We start from the raw sequence: 21314 nt of genomic DNA on the forward strand, positions 1-21314 counted from the left end.
GCATATAGCACAAAGTTGTACCGCCTCAATCCAACCATACTATGTTGACATATGCACCAAAAAAATAAAAAGCAAGCATAAGTAATCATAGCGGATCTACCAATCTAACAGAACACTGCAACATAATAACATCCTACACAAAAGAGCACATAACGTTGCATAAAGTATAGTGAGAAAACTCACATCGTCAGCTATCTGAATTCCACAAAGCTCACTCGAATACAAGAACTAGCACTATGAGTCACCTATTCATCAAATAGAGACAATACCTCAATCTAGGATCCTATTTCCCCCAAGTTGACCCACAAGTCAACTTGTTCAAAAGTCAACTGTCAAAGTCAAAGTCAACAGTCAAAGGTCACTCAGTTGATCGCCACGACGTGGGGCCAAGCTTCTGCCACATCGTGGGGACTACATGACAAAATAGTCGTGAAAATCTTTAATGCTATGTAGTGGAGGCTATGTCTCTATGTTGTGGGATTTGTCCTAACCAGCTAAATCCATTAAGCTCTTAATCCTTTACCCCACTCATCCATACTTTCTATAAGGCTTTCTTACTCTTAAAAGATCATAAATATCAGTGTTTTATAGACATGCGTGTCCAATGCATGACTAAAACTCCAATTAGGTCAAAATGGAAGAAAATAAGGTCAAAACGTCCTGCAAGGATCCAAAACTTAAATATCCATATCCAAGACATATAACCACAAGAAGACCTCAATGATCCATAAAGTTGCAAACTTTATGGATTTCAACTATACCAACCAACTTAAACATGAAAAGTAAGGCAAAGAAACCTAGATCTAGAAACATGAAGCATAAAGGTTGGATCTTGAAGACTCACAAAGGTCCAGAGTGTGTATGAGAAAATGATGATGAGGCTTGCAAGTTGGATCTAGACACCAAAAACTCTTCCTTTAAGACACCGAAAACACACCAAGAGATTATAAATGTCAAAATGAGGCTAGGGCTTTCTTGAGGGAGTGAAGAAGGTGATGGAGGCTGAGGGTGTGCAAACCCTAGCCCTAACTTTCCTTAAATAGGGGCACAAACCCCAAAATTAGGTTTTAACATAAAATGGTTGTCACGTAGTGGCCAATATATTGCCATGTCGTGGCACCCAATTAAGATGAACGATTTCATCAGGCAATGTCGCGTCATGGGGGACACATCACCACATCGTGGCCCTAAAAAGTCCTTTCTTTTTGAACTTGAATGTCATAATAATTAAAGAAGTATATACTTGAAACATGGTGTTATACTAGTATGTTTAGCTAGTATATTTAGTTCGAATTACAGAGCATATCAACGCCAAGGCTTTTTAGTTAAAGCACACGAAAGGCAACATCTTATCGTTGTGATTATCAGAAAACGATGATGCCAATGATGATGATGATGATGATGATATAAAGTTGATATGAAATACCATAGTATGAAGTTCATGATCACGATTGGCCCTAGTCTTTGCTTTGTTCTTATGGTTGAAATATTTTTTTGGTTATGTTCTCGAATGTAACTTTAATTCTCATGAACATTTGGTTAAATTAGTGTTTAAAACCATTAAGTAAGAAAGGGGTTAAAGCCATTTTGTTAATTTCAGTATTATACCATAGAAGTAAAGCATTGAAATTAGAACTCCAATATTTTGAATTTTGCTGTGTTGATTTTTTTTTAATTTTTTCCGGTGGCGATGGTGGCAAGATTTTCTGGTATGACGTGGGGCAAAAAGATAATGAAATTAGCGGTGTTATTCAAATAGGAGAGAAAGAGGGGGTGGAAGTGGGGTTGGTGCATGGAAGAAGGTGGTATGGTAAATTTACTTTTTTTTTAAGAAAATATATAAAAAATGTCCATAATAAAATAGAAGGGTAAAAATGTCTTTTTCATTTCAAAAGGACTAGCCGGACAAGAAAAACAAACCACATTAAGCAAACACATATGAGTTTCAATAGTCGCCCCGAATTCGTCCGAATTTGATAAACCACATGAACCAATAACATAATTTTGTCTCAATTTATATTTTGCCAACAAGATCTGGACATGATGCTTTCTCTTTGTTTTTCTCTCTTTTTTTTAAAAAAAAAGTCATACGTTTCATTCAACGTAAAAAACTCCGAAAAGAAACATTGAAATTATGAGTCAAAGTGAAAAAAATTGTTTTCAATTATTTTAATATTTTTGTATTTTATTTTATTTTTATTTTGTGTGTGTGTCATATTAGGTTTTTTTTGAGGAAAACAATTGAGGGTTTTTTTGGAATAGAAATATACGGATATTTCAATAAAAACGTGTCTAAAATAAATAAACCTGTTAAACTAATCAAATTAAAAAATTTAAACAATTTAAGACTATTTTTAAAAAAGTTAAAATTAATCCCAAAAAGCCTAATATATAAAATATTTTACAATACTAACTCCATAAAAATGATATATTAATTATTATACCAAAAATAAACTATATATTATTATCATACGAAAACTTAGCACTGCCGGTACATCTTTTTTTTTAAAGCATTTAAACAATGTAAGATTATTTTAAAAAGTTAAAATTAATCCCAAAAAGCCAAATATATAAAATATTTTACAATATTAACTCCCTAAAAATGATATATTAATTATTATACCAAAAATAAACTATAGATTATTAACATATGAAAACAGCACGCCAGTACTTTTTTTTTTTTTGAACTCTCGTGCATCTACCTAATCCATAAGGTTTTTAATGTTTTAAAATTAAAAATTTAATCATCACAGGAATTAACCAAATCCACTTCCCTTTCGAAGATGCGTCGTTAGCTGTCTTTGACTTAAATTATAATTAAATATAAACTTTGTGGTTTTTTTTATTATTATTTTGATATTAAGGAATTTTTGTTAAAAGGTAAAAATTAAAGGCCTGAAAACTGAAAAGTAAGGCATTTTTATAAACGGAAACTGTTTTAATAGTGCAAAATTTGTTTTGTTCACATTTATATAATTATTTTCTTGTATACAAATGAGCAACGGACTTTTTAAAAATGTTGAATTGTTAGAGATATGCTATCTTAGGTTACAACTTTTGTGTGTGATATATATATATATATATATATATATATATATATATATATATATATATATATATATATATATATATATATATATATATATATATATATATATATATATATATATAGGGAAAGCTTATATATATATAAAAAAAAAAGCTAAAAATCATAAAAATGCATATAAAAATACTTATAGATCACAAATCTTTTTTTTTTACTTTATATTCTTAAAAATCTCAACTTTTTTTTTATAAATACACTGAAAAAAAAAATTTTAAATCGATTATTTATTATTTATTATTTATTTTTTTATATTTTTTTGGTTTTGTTTTTTTTTTTTTAAAAAATCCAGCGAATTTTTATAAAAAAGTGTGGTTTTAAAGAATATAAAGTCAAAAAAAAATTGATCTCTAAATATTTTTTTTATGCATATTTATGATTTTTAGGGTTTTTTGTTTAGAATAGAACATAAACATATATATATATATATATATATATATATATATATATATATATATATATATATATATATATATATATCCGGTAAGAAATTTTTTTTGATAAAAAAGGTAAGAAGTTTTTTTTCAACATATTTTTTTGATGAAGAAAACAAATGAATCACTAGATGAATCAAAAATAACATGATTCACAAAAAAAATCTCAAAAAAACATTCGATGATTCATTTATATAATGATTTTATTGTTATTCACTAAAATTGTCATAAAAGTGAATTTTTTTTAATTTACTTAAAAATAAAGCAAGAATATGTTTTTTTGGGAATTTTTTCCTATGAATCCTCTAATTTTTGAATCATCTAATGACTCATTTTGTTTGTTTGCTAAAAAAAATGTAGAAAAAAAATTCTTATCTTCCTACCAAAAATTTCCTTCTTATTTGATCTTGACTATATATATATATATATATATATATATATATATATATATATATATATATATATATATATATATATAACTTTGTACCATTTATATATCACTGACCATCAAATTTGTTAGCAAGATTCAAATATTATAAATTGCAACTAATATTCATTTTTAATAATTAAGTAACTTTGTACTGTATCTTTTAAAGATTGATAGTTACTTTTAATTCTATTTTTACTACAGTTTTATATATTCTTACGAATAAATTTAAGTTTGTTATATCTTCATATAGAAGAAATGAATACGATTTTACTATGGAATAAATAGCTACAAATTTTGTTATGGAAAAATAGTTCTGAGATTTGTTACGAAAATATTGTTGAATTAGGTGTCTAAGTTCATAACTATTTCTGGAATGTACTTGACCCGATTAGCATGGTCCATTTAGGTTGCTGACATCATGCATTTGGATAGACTAAAATGAGAGAAATAACACTTAAGGTTTATTAATATATTATAAGTTCTAATATATTAATAATATTATTAATTAGTATTGATCAAGAATTAATTTGGAATTAATTATGTAATCAAAAGGAGACTAACTAAATATATGGGTTGATTGTGTAAATCATTCATACTTGTATAGTGGGCTAATGCTCCATGGATTATCAAGTTGGGCTAAAACCTATAGGATGCTCCATGGTGTTTTTTGAACCCATGGATCCAAGAAATGTAGAGTCATGTCAATTAGAGTTTACATAGTGTAACCATAATTATGACACACTATATAAGCATCATGTTGTAGAGAAAAATCAGCCACTAAGTAAGAAAAGTGAGGGGTAGCCGATTTCTGGAGTGTTTGCATTTCTCTCTAAGTTATTCCAAGTGTTTTGGTGTTGTGTGAGACATTTGAGGCATCACACTTGAGGTGCTAGGATCACAAGGTTCTCAAGGAGTCCAAGGAACTAAATGTATGTATTTCTTTCTAACTTTTATGTTTAAAAGTTCCCCATGTATTGTAGATAGGTTATGAACCTTGGAAAAACAAATTTGCATGTATCATAGATAAAACATAGATCCAAGGTTTCTAGGGTTGCATGTACACCATAAGAGTGTTAGAATGCTCAAAACCCTTCAATGGTATCAGAGTCTAGGGTTGTTTTGCTTGATACTTGATGCTACATGTTTTCCAAAAGTTGAAATTCTTTATTTTTTGCATCTGACTGCTCAGCACAACGTGGAACTATTTACCACGACGTGGTGATGCCCTTGTATGCGGAATTTCGGGGTTTTGCTTGGTATTGGATGAGGATCATTACCCTAAACTGTTTTTGGAACCTTAAAACCTGTTTTTGATGTGGTAATGATTATGCTAATCCAATTTTAAAGGTTATTATCAAAATTTCAAGCTTTGTATGGTTTATTCATGATTCTTGAAATTGTTGATATGCATGTTCATGAACTTATGAGTTTAGAAGATCATAGGAATTATTTGTAACTTGCTTGTTAGTTTAATTCTTTATCATTATGTGTTTTAAGGGAATCCATAATTTGTCCTCAAGTTATGGATTACCAAAAGTCACTCTTTTAAATTCCATTATGAAACACATAGGTTACATAAAATGAAAAGTCTCTCATTTTAATAAACCAATAACTCATAAGTTATGAAAGATGAAAAGTTTTGAAAAGTTATAAAACTTGCCCTCAAGTTTTGGAACATGTAAAGTCACCTTAAAAACTTTAGTTGCAACCCCTAGAATTATAAAAGTTAAAATTCAACCCTTATACTTTATAATATTTTAAGTTTAATAATAATTAGATATGTATAAGAAAAATTCATTTTACCGTTAGTAGGACTCATTCACGAAGCCGGTCTATAAGGGACGTATAAGGTTGCTGCCTATAAAATGGTAGCTTAATGGGCGTCCATTCTCACCCACCGCTTCCTTGATCGGTGGAGGGTCGTTAGCCGAACGAGTAAGACAAGGACTTTAAATCTTCATTAAAAGTATGATGAATATAAAGTAACTAAATGTTTTTTTTATAAATTCCCAATCTTAGTTACTTTAGGAAAATGTGAATAAGGTGCTAACCCATGAAATTACACTTTGCACTTTGATTAAGTCGTTAGTGGAGCGTGTGTGGTTAATCGGCACACTAACATGACTTAACAAGGTAGGAAAAGGGTAACTTAATATTTATCATAGTATCGATGGAGCGCGTGTGGTTAACCGGCACATCGATTGAGGGGTAAATATTAAGGGTACCAAGTAATTTGCATGGTTACTTCACACCTTGTTTTGTGATCCTCGGCATCCCAGTCATAAAACCTGAAGGGCACACTCGAGATTGAAACATGGCATTGAAAAGTTCAATGAATCTCAAAGAATCTAGGAGTTTCAAAAACCAATTAAAACCTAATAATTTATTTCGTTTTTCATGGTGGAAATTGGTGAATCCTTTAAATATTTTATAGCTTGGATTACGACATCCCTCTGCTAAGTTATAAAATATTGTGTTGGGTCCTAGCCTTAATATTACATTTGGGTGTTTTATTAAGGACTATCTTTATATCTAATCAAAACTTGTCTTTCTTCCTTTTTAGATGTCTTCCAACAATGCTGCTTCTGGCTTAAACCCTAACGACTCCTTCTCTCTCATGAACCTCTATGGGAGAGTCATCTTTGATGGATCCAACTTTATGGATTGGATCAGAAACATCACGATGGTCACTCGGTATGAGGACAAAGAATATGTCCTCGATAAGGATCTTAAGGAACTTGAGTCGTCTGCTACTCAAGAAGAGATCGATGAATATCAGACACATGAAAGAGATGCTACCAAAGTGGCATGCATCATGTTGGCCACTATGACAGCCGAGCTCCAAAAGTCCTATGAGGAATACTATCCTGTTGTGATGCACCAGGATTTGATGGACCGCTACCATCAGAGTGCTCTTCAAGAGCGATATGAAATCATCTCCTCCATGATAAAAACCTGGATGAAGGATGGTGAACCCATCGCAGGCCACATGCAGAAAATGCAAAGTTATGTGGACCATTTGCTGAAACTGAATGTGAAATTCCCCTAGGAGTTGGCAATAGACATCATTTTGCACTCCTTATCTTCATGTTATGATCAATTTTGTATGACATACCACATAAACAAGGAGGAAGTTACTCTCAGCAAACTTCAAGGACTTTTGAAGACCGCGGAAAGTGGTTTTAAAGGTAAGTCGGTTGTTACCACTCCTACTCCAACCGCGGCCCCTGTCTTGGCAATCGGGCAAGGCAAATGAAAAAAGAGGAAGAGCCCTTCGAAGGGCACCAAGGGGAATACCCTTGATGGCTCCTCTTCAAGTGGAACCAAGAAAGGTTTCATCACTCCTTCTGCTAAATCTAAAGAGGATGAATGCTTCTATTTCCATGAAAAGTCAGACTAGAAGCGAAACTGCCCAAAGTACCAGCAAGATGAGAAGGATGGGAAAGTTAAACCCAACCATGAAGATACATACACTATATTGTCTAATAATTCACCCCATTCTAATTCTTGGGTCCTTGATACAGGATGTGGTATTCACATATGTACTGATTTGCAGGGACTAAAAAGAAGTGAGAATGTGGAGCATGGGAAGATAAACTTGATCATGGGGAATAGGAAAGCTTCACCTGTCACCAAGATTGGAGTTTATTCTTTGTTTCTAAGTAGTGGATTAGTATTAGATTTGAATAAATGTTGTTACTCGTCTGAAATGGCGAGTATTATTTCCTTTCATGGTTTGTACAAACAAGGTTTTACCTTTTCCTTTGATAATGATAATGGTGGTATTAATGCTTTCTTTAATAATGTTTTTTATTTTAAAGTATTACCTTGTGACGGTGTATGGTGTATACGAAACTGTGTCGGTTGTTGATAACCTAGGAAATAATGTATTATGTATCGATTCATCCACTAGCTTGGATAAAGCATCTTTATGGCATTGTCATCTTGGACATGTAAGCAAGAAACGCAAAGGCAAACTCTAAAAGGATGGAGTCTTGGAGTCGTTTGACCTAAAGTCAGATGATAGTTGTGAATCTTGTTTGTTTGGGAAAATGACTTTAGGAAATATTTTAGTTAAATTTAGATTACAATTTAGTTTTTGCATTTATCACTTTTAACTATTTATAAAATATTCTTTAGTTTTTTTAGTGGAACTGAAATTTATAACTAAGGTTGACACTGTAATGTTATATTTAAATTAACAATTTAAGTATTTTGTCCAAACTGTTTAAAAGTTGTAGCTTTAAACTGATAATGATTTACATAAAATAATATTTTAAATCTAATAAATTAAGTTTAATATGTTAAAAGTTAAAGACATAACTTTATAAGTAGAAGTAAAAATATTATTTTAAACTTGCAATTTAGTTTATTTATGATTACACTTTAGGTTTGATATTTATTTAACCTTATTAACCAACTTATAATATTAGAAAGACACTAAAATTTATCATTTTTAACAATTTACAAAATATTTTTTGGGTTGTTTAAGTTAAACTAGAATTTATATTCGAGTTGACCATATAATGTTATATTTAAATTAAAAATTTAAGTATTTTATACAAATTGTTCCAAAATTGTATCTTTAAAATGATAATGGTTTACATCCAACAATATATTAAGACTAATAAATTAAGTATAATATGTTAAAAGTTAGAAAACATAACTTTATAAGTAGAAGTAAATATATTATTTTAATATTGAAATTTAGTTTATATATGATTAAACTTTAAATTTTAATATTTATTTAACCTTATTAACCAACTTATAATTATTATTTGAAAGAAATTGAAAAGTCACGGGGGTTTCAAATGAATGTGGTGAAAGGAAAAATACATGGGAGTTTCAAATGAATGTGATTAAAGAAAAAAAATGACTCCTCTATAATTATACTAGATGAATTCCTGCGCGTTGCGCAGACACATATTAAAAATATATTGTTAGAATATTGAAAAATATATGTTTATAGTGGTTATGTTATTGACATTAACTCTTAGTTAAATTGAGATTACAATTTAGATTTTGCATTTATCACTATAATTTATCACTTTGGGAAAAACCTAGAAAAAACTCATGTATTTTACTTTAATGCTTAAAACAACCTTTATATTAATTTTGTGCTCAATTTAACCATTATTAAAGCTGGTCTATCCCCTTTTTAGCTTTATAACCGGATGCAATTTAACAACCGGTATCATAACACACGTGGTATTATTTACTCAAAAAAAATTAGGTTAAAAGGTGTGGCCTCGGTGGTGTTCGGCTGTGACAGGGACATATAAGGTGTTTTATGGTGGTTTGGCGGTTGAAGGAGAATATAACAGGGACATATAAGGTGGTAATGGTGGTGTTCTGCTGCGACACGGTCCGAGGGTGGTAGAGGTTCTCAATGTTCTCGGATGAGGGAAAGGGCAGTTTCCGGTTTGTGTTGCAGGTTTGAGATGTTCGAGACGAAGAAGATGATGAATAGTGGCTCTAAGAGGGTGGTGGTCTCCAGTTTTTGTGATTTTTTTCTTGTACTTTTGATTCACGCAAAAAACACACAAAAAACTTTCTCTGGTATTTTGCTTCAAACGAAAATCACAAGAACAACAAAAAAAACTCTTATTTCTTTTTCTCCTTATTCTTGTTTCGATTGGCAGCAGGAGGGTCTCGGGTCATTTTTCTTTTTCTTCTTGTTCTTTTCTATTTTCTGGCTCGATTAATGATGGTGGTGATGTTTCTGAATTTAGCCCAGATCCGGTGATTAATACGACTTATGGTGGTGCTTCAAACCATCGATGGCAGTGCACCTGGACAGTTGATGGTCTCACTAGCTGGAGACGAGACTTGAGAGTTGGGGTAGGAGACGAGACTTGCCACTGTTTCGTGAAAAAAAAATTGAGATTTGTGTTATTGAAGGTAGGAATTGAATTAGAGGTAGGATTAACACTTCAGAGTTCGCTGGTGACAGAATTGAAATGGGTGCTACTTGGATCCATGGAATTAGGGGTAGCACAGTTCATAAAGTAGCTTAAGAAATGAATTCCTTGGAATCAGACAAGCCATGGGAGTGTATGGATGGGTTTCTTGATGATCCAATCACCATAGCTGAAAATGGGTACGTGTTAAATCCATCTCTTGTTCACCCTATTTCAAATCTCTTTAAAAATCTAATGAATTTTGCTCAAGGAAAAAGGAAATTAACTCTGGATGGAATCGGGAACGGTGGAGATGGGATTGGGAATATGAGTGTTGGTTCTTACCTTAGAAAAGGTCTTGAAGATTACTGGGAAATGGAATCAAGAAAGGAGAAAGACGAAGTGAATGGGAATGGGGTTTCCTTTCTCTCACCGGATAATGTATTTGTGTTAAACGGTTTAAAATTTAATAATGGTTAAATTGAACAAAGTTAATATAAGGGTTGTTTTAAGCATTGATATAAAATAGATGGGGTTTTTCTAGGGTTTTCCCTTTAACTATTTATAAAATTTTCTTTGGTTTTTTAAGTTGAATTGAAATTTATATTTAAGTTAACATTGTAATGTCATATTTAAATTATCAATTTAAGTATTTTGTTAAAACTGTTCAAAAATTATAGCTTTAAACTAATAATGGTTTATATATAATAACATATTAAATCTAATAAATTAAGTATAATATTTTAAAAGTTAAAGACATAACTTTAAAAGTATAAAGTAAAGATATTATTTAAAATTGAAATTTAGTTTATTTATGATTATATTTTAGGTTTGATATTTATTTAACCTTATTAACCAACTTATAATCATTATTAGAAAGACAATATAATTAATTATTTTTAACTATTTACAAAATATTCTTTGAGTTTTTTAAGTTATACTAAAATTTATATATAAGTTGACCATGTAATGTTATATTAAATTAATAATTTAGGTATTTTATATAAATTGTTCAAAACTTGTATCTTTAATATGATAACAATATATTAAAACTAATAAATTAAGTATAATATGTTAAAAGTTAAAAAATATAACTTTATAATTAGAAGTAAAGATATTATTTTAATATTAAAATTTAGTTTATATATGATTACACTTTAAGTTTGATATTTATTTAACCTTATTAACCATTTATAATCGTTATTAGAAAGAAATTGAAAATTCATGGGAGTTTCAAATGAATGTGGTGAAAGGAAAAAAATGCATGAGAGTTTCAAATGAATGTGGTGAAAGGAAAAATGTTTCCTTTATAGTATAGTAATAAATTAAATATAATATGTTAAAAGTTAAAAAACATAAGTTTATAATTAGAAGTAAAAATATTATTTTATTATTAAAATTTAGTTTACATATGATTACACTTTAGGTTTGATATTTATTTAACCTTATTAACCATTTATAATCATTATTAGAAAGAAATTGAAAAGTCATGGGAGTTTCAAATGAATGTGGTGAAAGGAAAAAATGCATGGGAGTTTCAAATGAATACGGTGAAAGGAAAAATGTTTCCATTATAGTATAGTATGACTAGGCGAAAATTCGCGCATTATGCAGAATACAACAATATATATGAAATCTTTACAAATATATGTTTTTAAAATATATCAGTGACGTTATTGTTAGCTATTATATATTCAAACTTATAATAAGTTTGCGTAAACATTATTTGTTTCGAATTATATGATAATATAGACATCTTTAAAAATTATATAATCTCAATTGTCTCTACCTGCGAGTTACTCATGAATAAAATTAAACATAATATATGGTTTAATGATATTTATATTTGTTGTTATGATGAATTAATTTTAAAAAGTTTATTTGTTTAAAATTTTAGTTTCTATCACTATAATTATTTAAAACATCAAACATTGTTTTGGTTTTTAAAGTTAACAAGATAATTTTTTATATAATGTTACTTTTATCTATTGTTGTTGTAAGTTAGTTAAAGTAACATATTTGTAAACTCTTAATTATTTTAATTTGGTTTCAGAAATTTAACTTTGTTAAAATTTATTTGATGAATATTGTTAGTTTCTTTGATTGTGATTATTGAAAACAACAAACATTTTTTTTTTGTTTCTAAAGATGCCATTATATTTTTTTATATAATATTACTTTTAACTATTCTTATTATACGTTATTTTTAAGCTACGTATTTGAAAATTTCTTAATGATTATAAAAAATAGTTTCATGGTTTTTTTGTTAATTTATGAATACAATATAGGTTTTACACTATAATTTATAACTTTTAACTATTTATAAAATAGTCTCCCTATTTTTTTCAAGTTTAACTAAAATTTTGATTTAAGTTAACCGTTTAACAATATATTGAATAATTTATCTATTTTGCATAATATCATAGATTATACAAAAGTTATGACTTTAAAATGACAATTGCTCATATATGACAACATACCTAAACTAAAAAGTTAACTATAATATGTTGAAAAGTTACAATCATTATTTTATAAATAGAAGTAAAATACGATATTTCAATATTGTTGTTTACTTAATTTATGATTAGAATTTAGTTTCTACATTAAGTTAAAATTATTAAGCAATTTATAATAATTATTAGAACGAAATTGAATAGTTATGAAGGTTTCAAATTAATATAGTGCAAGTAAAAATGTCTCTTTTATAAGTATACTAGTCGAATCCCCGCACGTTGCGCGTAAATATAATTATTTAATTAAAATAATAACATTTAACAAATTGTTTATACATAAAAATTCCAATAGCAAAACATACTCTATAGTTAACATATTAGTCTTATTAATTTTAATAAATTTATATCATTAGTTATTCCACTATTAATTCATACTTTTAATCGTTTTATGTTGTTTAATTATATACGAAACATATATTGATTTCTATATATAACAAATACAAAGTAGTATGAAAAAATAAATACTACAACTTTTGATAATTGTATAGAACGTTTTAAATTGTGAAAATCATATATAAAACGTATGCGGATTTGTATATAAAACAAATAACAAATAGTATGGAAAAACACTATAGCTTTTAATAAAATAAAAACACTACAACATCTACTATAACATTTACACCAAACAAAACTTATTAAAGACTTTTAAATCATTCAAAATAAATATTTAGAAATCAACATACATTTGATATATAAAAACATTGTTATAAAAAATCTGTGTTGAAATAACCATTGATGCAATAAAACTTTTTTTTTCAACTCTTTCATTTTGAATCACAAATCTTTTCAAACATATGATTTTTTAATCAAAACTTACTTATATACTACTAATATAGCTACAGTGTGTATAATAAATAAGTGAAAAATAAAAAGACATTCGACATTAATAACCATAAGTTAAATTTTTTTTAATGTAGTGGAAAATATAAAGGCATGACTAATTATATTAAATTTGAAATCATAATTACATTTAAATTAAAAAAAACCATTGAGTTGTAGTGGGAGTTTTAAACCCTTGAGTTGTGCCCAATAATGTAGTATAGATATTAACAATTATATGTTATACAAAAACAAATAAGCATTTATCATTGAAATAATAATTTTTATACCAAGTTGAAACTAATATTATAATAATTTTAAGTATACAATAAGAAAGATATAAAAAGTTTGTGTTTGAATCAAATTGAATCAAGTATTTGATTTAAAATTATTTTAAACTAAAGATATTTTTAACAAATTTATAAATAATTTATTTGAATATCTTGTATTTCCTATATTATTATTATTATTATTATTATTATTATTATTATTATTATTATTATTTCAAATAACAATAATTTTTTAATATAATATAATCTATTATTTATTTTTACGTTATTGTAAACAATTATTATTTTTTCCTTAAATTAAAAACTACTTATCTAATATAATTTCATTATTATACATAAAAGAATCTATCGTGTATTGTACTTTCACTTTTGTCCTTAAAGCTACGAAATATTGCAAGAGAATGAATAGTCCAAATAAAATGGTGATTTGAATTTCAAAAATATAGTAATTTTATGTACTGCGACCAATCTAAAAAAAATATATATGTTAAGAGTGGGTTAGGGGAGGATGGGTGTTACACTTGAGGTATATTTTTATCACTTATATTTTCTTATGAAAATGTTAATATTTTATTTATTTTACTTTTCCGTTACGATAAAGAACGAATAAGGAAAAAAGAAATTGACAAATGTAATAAGATAATAATTTATTTTTATTACTATAAAAACACTTAAAATTGATACATCCATATAAGTTTTGGTAGAAAATTAAGAATTCATTTTTATAACACAAATAATCATTGGTTTTCAACAATAAAGTCATATCATATTAAAAATCATTTGTTTTAATTCGTTATTATCACCAACAATTTGGAATAATTATTGTAAACTTCTTTAATCAAAATCAATTATAAAAAACTACATCAATGTTATTTACAACAAAATAAGCGATATAATCAAACATAATATATAACTTATAATAACATAAAATACATGTTGAATAATGTTATCTTGGACATAAAATATATTTTCTTAACATAAAAGAGAGAGAGACAACATAAAGATACATACATGCTAATAAAGTTAATTACCCTAAACTGATAAATAGTTTGAAGGTTAATTTACCAAAAGCTCATTAGAAGTAATTATCAGTCCCACTTCATTATCCTGTGATTATAGAAAGATATATAACACATAAACTTAAAAAAAAAATGATCTCAAGTATATATTTACAAACATACCTAAATTTGTACCTTGGTTCATATCTAAAACTTTACATGTAGCCAATTTGAGTTTACATAAATTTATATTTAGAAACGTTGCAATTGCTTTTTACATCTATGAGATTACTCATACAACTCTTCAAACCCTACAAATATAATCTATCATTTTGTGTTGACATACATGCAATATGTAATCTACAAATTTCTTATATAGTTTAAATATTTCATTTAACTCATCAATTAATTAGCATGATTTGAAGAGTTTTAAGAGTTACAAATCATAATATTTTAATTATTCATAAATTAATTTGTATAAGTTGAATAGTCTTGGGAATTTCAAATGAACGAGGTTCATGGAAAAATACTTGCTTTATAAGATTTACTAGGCGAATCCCCGCGCGTTGTGCGATAATAGAACTATATAGTTAAAATAATAATTTTTACCAAATTATTATTTAATATTTCTACTTTGAAACAAAATGTTAGTAGTAAAGCAAACATATAGTTAACATATTAGTTTTATTAAACATTATAGTTTAATTTTTAAGTCATTATGATACATAAAATTATTTGATAATTTTATAAACCGTTTAATATTGTGTAAATTAAATACAAATGATAATATAACGGGTAACAAAACGTATGAACAAAAATATGAACTGCAACTTTTAGTAACATAAAAATAGAAAAACATCTATTATAACATTTGTATTAAAAAAAATATATATACAACGAATAATAAAAAATATGAAAAATAAACACTATAACTTTTAATAATATAAAAACACTAAAACATCTATTATAACATTTATATTAACTCTTCATATTTAAATCACAAATCTCTTCAAATACATTAATGTTTTTAATGAACAAAACTTTACAACCCTATAAAAGAAAGGAAAATAAAAAGTTATTAGTGATTACTAATTAATAATCATAAGTTAAAAACTCTTGAGTTGTAACTAATAAATATACATAAATTAGAAAACTCTTGAGTTGTAGTGTGAGTTTCAAACGAATGTGGTACTTGGAAATGTATTATTATTATTATTATTATTATTATTATTATTATTATTATTATTATTATTATTATTATTATTATTATTGTGTAAATAATTGGTTTTGACGCATCATTTTAATCCCTTCAATTATTAAATATAAAGATATTTAAGCATAAATTTATAACATATATAGGTGTATATACATGTTAAACAAATCACATAATATATATATATATATATATATATATATATATATATATATATATATGTCATATGTAATTCTTGTCGTAGTAATATGTATAAATTACTTTCATATGAAGAACATATCATGATAAGTCTATCATAATTACATATCAAATGTTCAAAATTATGTTATCTTTTAAATATGTTCTGTAGGATAACCCAACAAAAATATAATAGAAAATAAAGATAATCAAAATAGAAAAACTACAATAAAATAAATAAGAGCATTGGGTAGTTGAATATATAAATAAATATGTTACATAAACATACACTTAAATGAAAAGAAAAAATTAACATTCGTCAACTTTGCTCAAACAAAAAAACATATATCAATTTTATGAATCTTCTTTCTTCATTTAAAACCATTCAACCATAGAAACTTGATGACAATTCTTCACTAACCTGCAATCAAAATATTTTTCTTAAAAAAGAAGAATCATAAAGATATTCCAAGCAAAACATTGATGTTTGGAGAGTGACATTCAAGATTGAGTAATACACACAAATCACATATAAAGATTAAATGAGAAACTGAATATAAAGAAAGAATAGAAAAGTTTCATTTGTTTTGGTTGAAAGAAAAAATCAAATTACAATTACCATCGATGCGACATAACCCATTTCTTCAAATCATCATATTTGGATCGACATAACCCATTTCTTCAAATCATCATATTTGGATGTGAATGCTTCAACTACATAAAAAATTTTGAATCACAATATCTTCAAATCCTTCTTACATGTAAGATTTTATATAACACAAAAGACACAAAAGATTTGTCTTTTTATACTAAACTTTTCACTAAATGCTAATTAAAGATAATATAAATTATAAAACTTTTGAGTGTTAAATCATAATTAAGAAAACTTTTGAGTTGCATTAGTTAAAAAAGGGGGTTTCAATTGAATGTGGTTTGAGGAAGTTAAAAAATAGAGTTTCAAATGCATGAGATTCAAGAAAAAATGCTAGCTTTATAAGTAAGTATATATATGATAAGATAAAATATATAGATAGATATAGATGTAGATATAGATATTAATATTAATAATTGCTTATTAAATAATATATGTCTCTTGCTTTAGTATGCTTTCATAAATAAATAAATAAAATATCGATATAACATTTAGAGATCTTTTTTTGGGAAAATGGCTCACACATCCAAAGAATTTTTCAAACCGTTCAAAAAATTTCGATCATTTTTTATTTGTTTAAAAGGTTAAGTTCGTTGGGTTTTATTGAACAGAAAAACATGATTGAGGTTTGAATGGTTTGAAAACATCTTACTAGTTATTGTCCTGATATGGTAATAATCTTTTTCTCTTATTTGATTTCCATAGAATTGAATAAAATACAAAACATGATTGATTTTTTTTTAACGATTTGGAAACTTCATTGGACTCTTTTTCCAAAAAGTAAATAAACTTTTGATTAAGCTTCCATCGGATAAATCCTTTTATTTAGAAATATATAGAGAAAATGAAGAAATCTAAAACTAGCACAATAAAAAAAAATACACACAAAAAAAAAAAAAAAAAAAGAAAAAATACCGCTTTAATCAATAAATCGAAAATATCCTTTAAACAAACGAAATAATATCTTTAATTACTTTTATGAGGTTTTCGTAAAATTTTATGATTAATTGCCAATTTGCCATATTCTATTCCAGTTCATATTAAAACTTTTTAATTAAAATTAAAATATGTATATAAATTACTTCTTTCCATGTGATTATAGTACTTGTTTATGTTTGTCAACTTTGATAAATACGCAGATCTAGCGCGCTGCCTTTGAAAAGGTCTAGGACCAAGGCATTATATAAACGTACAACTCTTCACAATATCTGCACGCTCAAAATAAGACAATGGCATCTCTTGCACAATCACCAACCACCACCACCACCACCGGTGGACGGTGCTTCTCCTCCTCCTCCACGTACTCTTCTTCCTTCTCTTTCAAATCATCTCAAGTTCCCATAGCACGAATCACGAACCATCGCCATGCAGTTTCATGCAAAGGCGCCCTAGATGATGATGACCATCACCATGAAAACTCAGGCAAATTTGATAGGAGAAACGTCTTATTAGGTCTCGGAGGTCTTTACGGCGCCGCCGCCACTTTTGGGTCAAACTCATTGGCGTATGCAGCTCCGATTATGGCACCGGACCTCACAAAATGTGGTCCGGCTGACTTACCCCAAGGGGCTGTACCTACAAACTGTTGCCCTCCATACACCACAAAGATTCACGATTTCAAACTTCCACCACCGTCAACCACCTTCCGAGTCCGTCCGGCAGCTCATTTGGCTAATAAAGATTACATAGCCAAGTTCAATAAAGCCATCGAGCTCATGAAAGCTCTCCCAGATGACGATCCTCGTAGTTTCAAGCAACAAGCTGCTGTTCATTGTGCGTATTGCGATGGGGCATACGATCAAGTCGGTTTCCCTGATCTCGAGCTTCAAGTCCATGGCTCATGGTTGTTCTTACCTTTCCACCGCTATTACTTATACTTCTTCGAGAAAATTTGTGGCAAATTAATCGATGATCCAAATTTCGCAATCCCTTTTTGGAACTGGGATGCACCTGATGGCATGAAGATCCCTGATATTTACACGAATAAGAAATCTCCGTTGTACGATGCTCTTCGTGATGCGAAGCATCAACCACCGTCTCTGATTGATCTTGACTACAATGGTGACGATGAAAATCTTAGCCGATCGAAACAAACCTCCACAAATCTCACAATTATGTACAGACAAATGGTGTCTAGTTCCAAGACTGCTAGTCTTTTCATGGGTAGTCCTTATCGTGCAGGTGATGAGGCTAGCCCTGGCTCTGGCTCGCTCGAGAGCATACCACATGGCCCGGTTCATATCTGGACCGGAGATAGGAACCAGCAAAATGGTGAAGACATGGGTAACTTTTATTCTGCAGCCAGAGACCCTATTTTCTATGCACATCATGCGAATATCGACAGAATGTGGTCAGTTTGGAAAACTCTAGGAGGAAGAAGGAATGATTTTACAGATAAAGACTGGCTTGATTCTTCGTTCTTGTTCTACGATGAGAACGCTGAAATGGTTCGAGTCAAGGTGAGGGATTGTCTCGACTCCAAGAAGCTTGGGTACGTTTATCAGGATGTAGAGATACCATGGCTAAAAAGCAAACCCGAACCACGTCTGAAAAGGGCTTTGAGCAAGATCAAGAAGCTCGCTGTAGCTCGAGCCGATGAACACATACCCTTTGCAAAAGATGTTTTTCCGGCGAGTCTTGATAAGGTGATAAAAGTGCTGGTTCCAAGGCCGAAGAAATCAAGGAGCAAGAAACAGAAAGAGGATGAAGAAGAAATTTTGGTGATAGAAGGAATTGAACTGAAGAGAGATGAGTTTGCGAAGTTTGATGTGTTTGTGAACGATGAAGATGACGGGATGAGGGCCACGGCTGATAAGACGGAGTTCGCCGGAAGTTTTGTTAATGTCCCTCATAAGCATAAGCATGGGAAGAATGTGAAGACAAGATTGAGGTTAGGAATAAGTGAGCTTTTGGAGGATTTGGGAGCTGAAGATGATGACAACGTGTTGGTGACATTGGTGCCGAAAAACAAAGGTGGTGAAGTTTCCATTAAAGGGATTAAAATCGAGCATGAGGATTGATAAAAATAACTTTTCATTTTCTTGAAAAATAAAAAACTATGATTTTGAGTTGTTTCGGTAAATATGTTGTCGCTTGGTTAATGTATCATCAATAAAAATAAATTTCGAAATCAAAGTTGGATTTGAACCCCACAATCTACAAATCTCATTTTTGGTTGATTTAAATGAAATTTATTTAGGTTACAAGGACTGCTAACACTTTTAGCAGTTATCTTTTTTTGCGTGCTAACATTTTTTTTTCCGTCTCATATAAATCTTAGTATTTTATAGGGAATGTAACAATTCTAACACTTTATTTATTTATTTTTTAAATTAATTAAATTATACCTTTTTAAAACACAAACTATTAATATTAAATAAATTTTACTTTTTTAAACCACAAATAATTAATATCAAATAAATTTTATTTTTTAAAACACAAACATTTCATATTAAATTAAAAAGTTACACTACAAGAAAGAAAAAACATCATAAATGGTTCTTGTGGTTTTTCAAAATCTGAAGTTTAGTCCCTGTGGTTTAAAAACGTCATAAATGGTTCCTGTGCTTTCAAAACTTTTGACGATTAGTCCTTATTGCTAACTCAGTTAAGTTTGTCCGTTAACTAAAAAACATTTTCGTCTTTTCACGATTATAGGGACCATTTATGAAGTTTTTCTCTTATTTAATATATTATTATTATTTAATATTAAAGGTCTCTCTCTCTCTCTCTCTCTCTCTCTCTCTCTCTCTCTCTCTCTCTCTCTCTCTCTCTCTCTCTCTCTCTCTCTCTCTCTCTCTCTCTCCAATTACACCATACCATTGTTGTAGATTTATATGAACACATGACAAACGCAAACAGTGAAGTCAATTTTGAATCAAAATCCTTTTTCTTTCACAAAGAACCTGGATAAAAATAATTAAGTTAATTTTGACTTCTAATTCTATAATAGGAACATTATCGTTGATTCAGACTTTCAATTCTATTTTTGATCACTAATACTATCATGTCGGTATACTGATTTCAAACCAACATCTAGGTCTAAATTCATCATGATCAATTATCAATTACGCAATCATAATATCTTTAATTTATCCAATAAACAGATTCATATCAATCATCATCCAAACTCATCTCTTACTTCATCGATAATATCCACTTCTAAAATCATATCCATCTTGTATTTGAAAATTTCCATTTTGTTAATCAATACATTAACTATGACTCAAAAAATCGACTTAATCAAGAATATCAACAAAGAATTTGAAAAACGAGTAAATCGATTATCATATGAGAAAATCGATTAGCAGATGCTAGTAGTAGATATACCATTCCTCCGGCAGATTGTGGAGACACGTAAACCAAGAAATTTTGGATTGAGACCCTTCAAATCGATGGAAGACCCATCTGACTCAGTTTCAACCTCCATAAATCGAACAATGGTGCAGATGTTCTTACCGTCAATGATGGGTCTTCCATGTCACTGACCAAATACAACCATCGAAACTGGTTAAATATCCATGTGAAAACCACACACATAACTTCTGATTCTTCTTATTATCTGTTTCTGATTCTCCCTTCTCTAACCGAAAACTGATTTGTAGGTTTGATTTTTCCCTAATCCATTGCCGCCGATCTGCAGTCTGTTGTCGATCTTCGCTCGGCTTCCATCGATCCTCGGTGCCACTTCTCCCTTCCTCTATATTTAGTTGGACCTGCTCAGATTTTTCGGTCTGAAATGTCGTCATCCATCTGCTACCACTGACCCTCGCCATCGTTAACTTT

At 28.8% G+C, this 21314-nt stretch overlaps 1 protein-coding gene across 1 annotated transcript; it reads left to right on the forward strand.

Annotated features, from left to right (window-relative positions):
- Positions 1 to 17724: 17724 nt before the first annotated feature.
- Positions 17725 to 19684, forward strand: LOC111911881 (polyphenol oxidase, chloroplastic). The gene has a single exon (XM_023907626.3). The coding sequence runs from the start codon at positions 17759 to 17761 to the stop codon at positions 19547 to 19549; it is 1791 nt and encodes a 596-aa protein (XP_023763394.1). The 5' UTR covers positions 17725 to 17758; the 3' UTR covers positions 19550 to 19684.
- The last annotated feature ends 1630 nt before the right edge of the window (positions 19685 to 21314 follow it).

The sequence above is a fragment of the Lactuca sativa genome, chromosome 4 (genome assembly GCF_002870075.4).
Source record: "Lactuca sativa cultivar Salinas chromosome 4, Lsat_Salinas_v11, whole genome shotgun sequence".
NCBI lineage: Eukaryota > Viridiplantae > Streptophyta > Magnoliopsida > Asterales > Asteraceae > Lactuca > Lactuca sativa.

Coding starts and splice junctions, on each gene's coding strand:
- LOC111911881 (XM_023907626.3), top strand. CDS start 17,759: ATGGCATCTCTTGCACAATCACCAACCACCACCACCACCACCGGTGGA.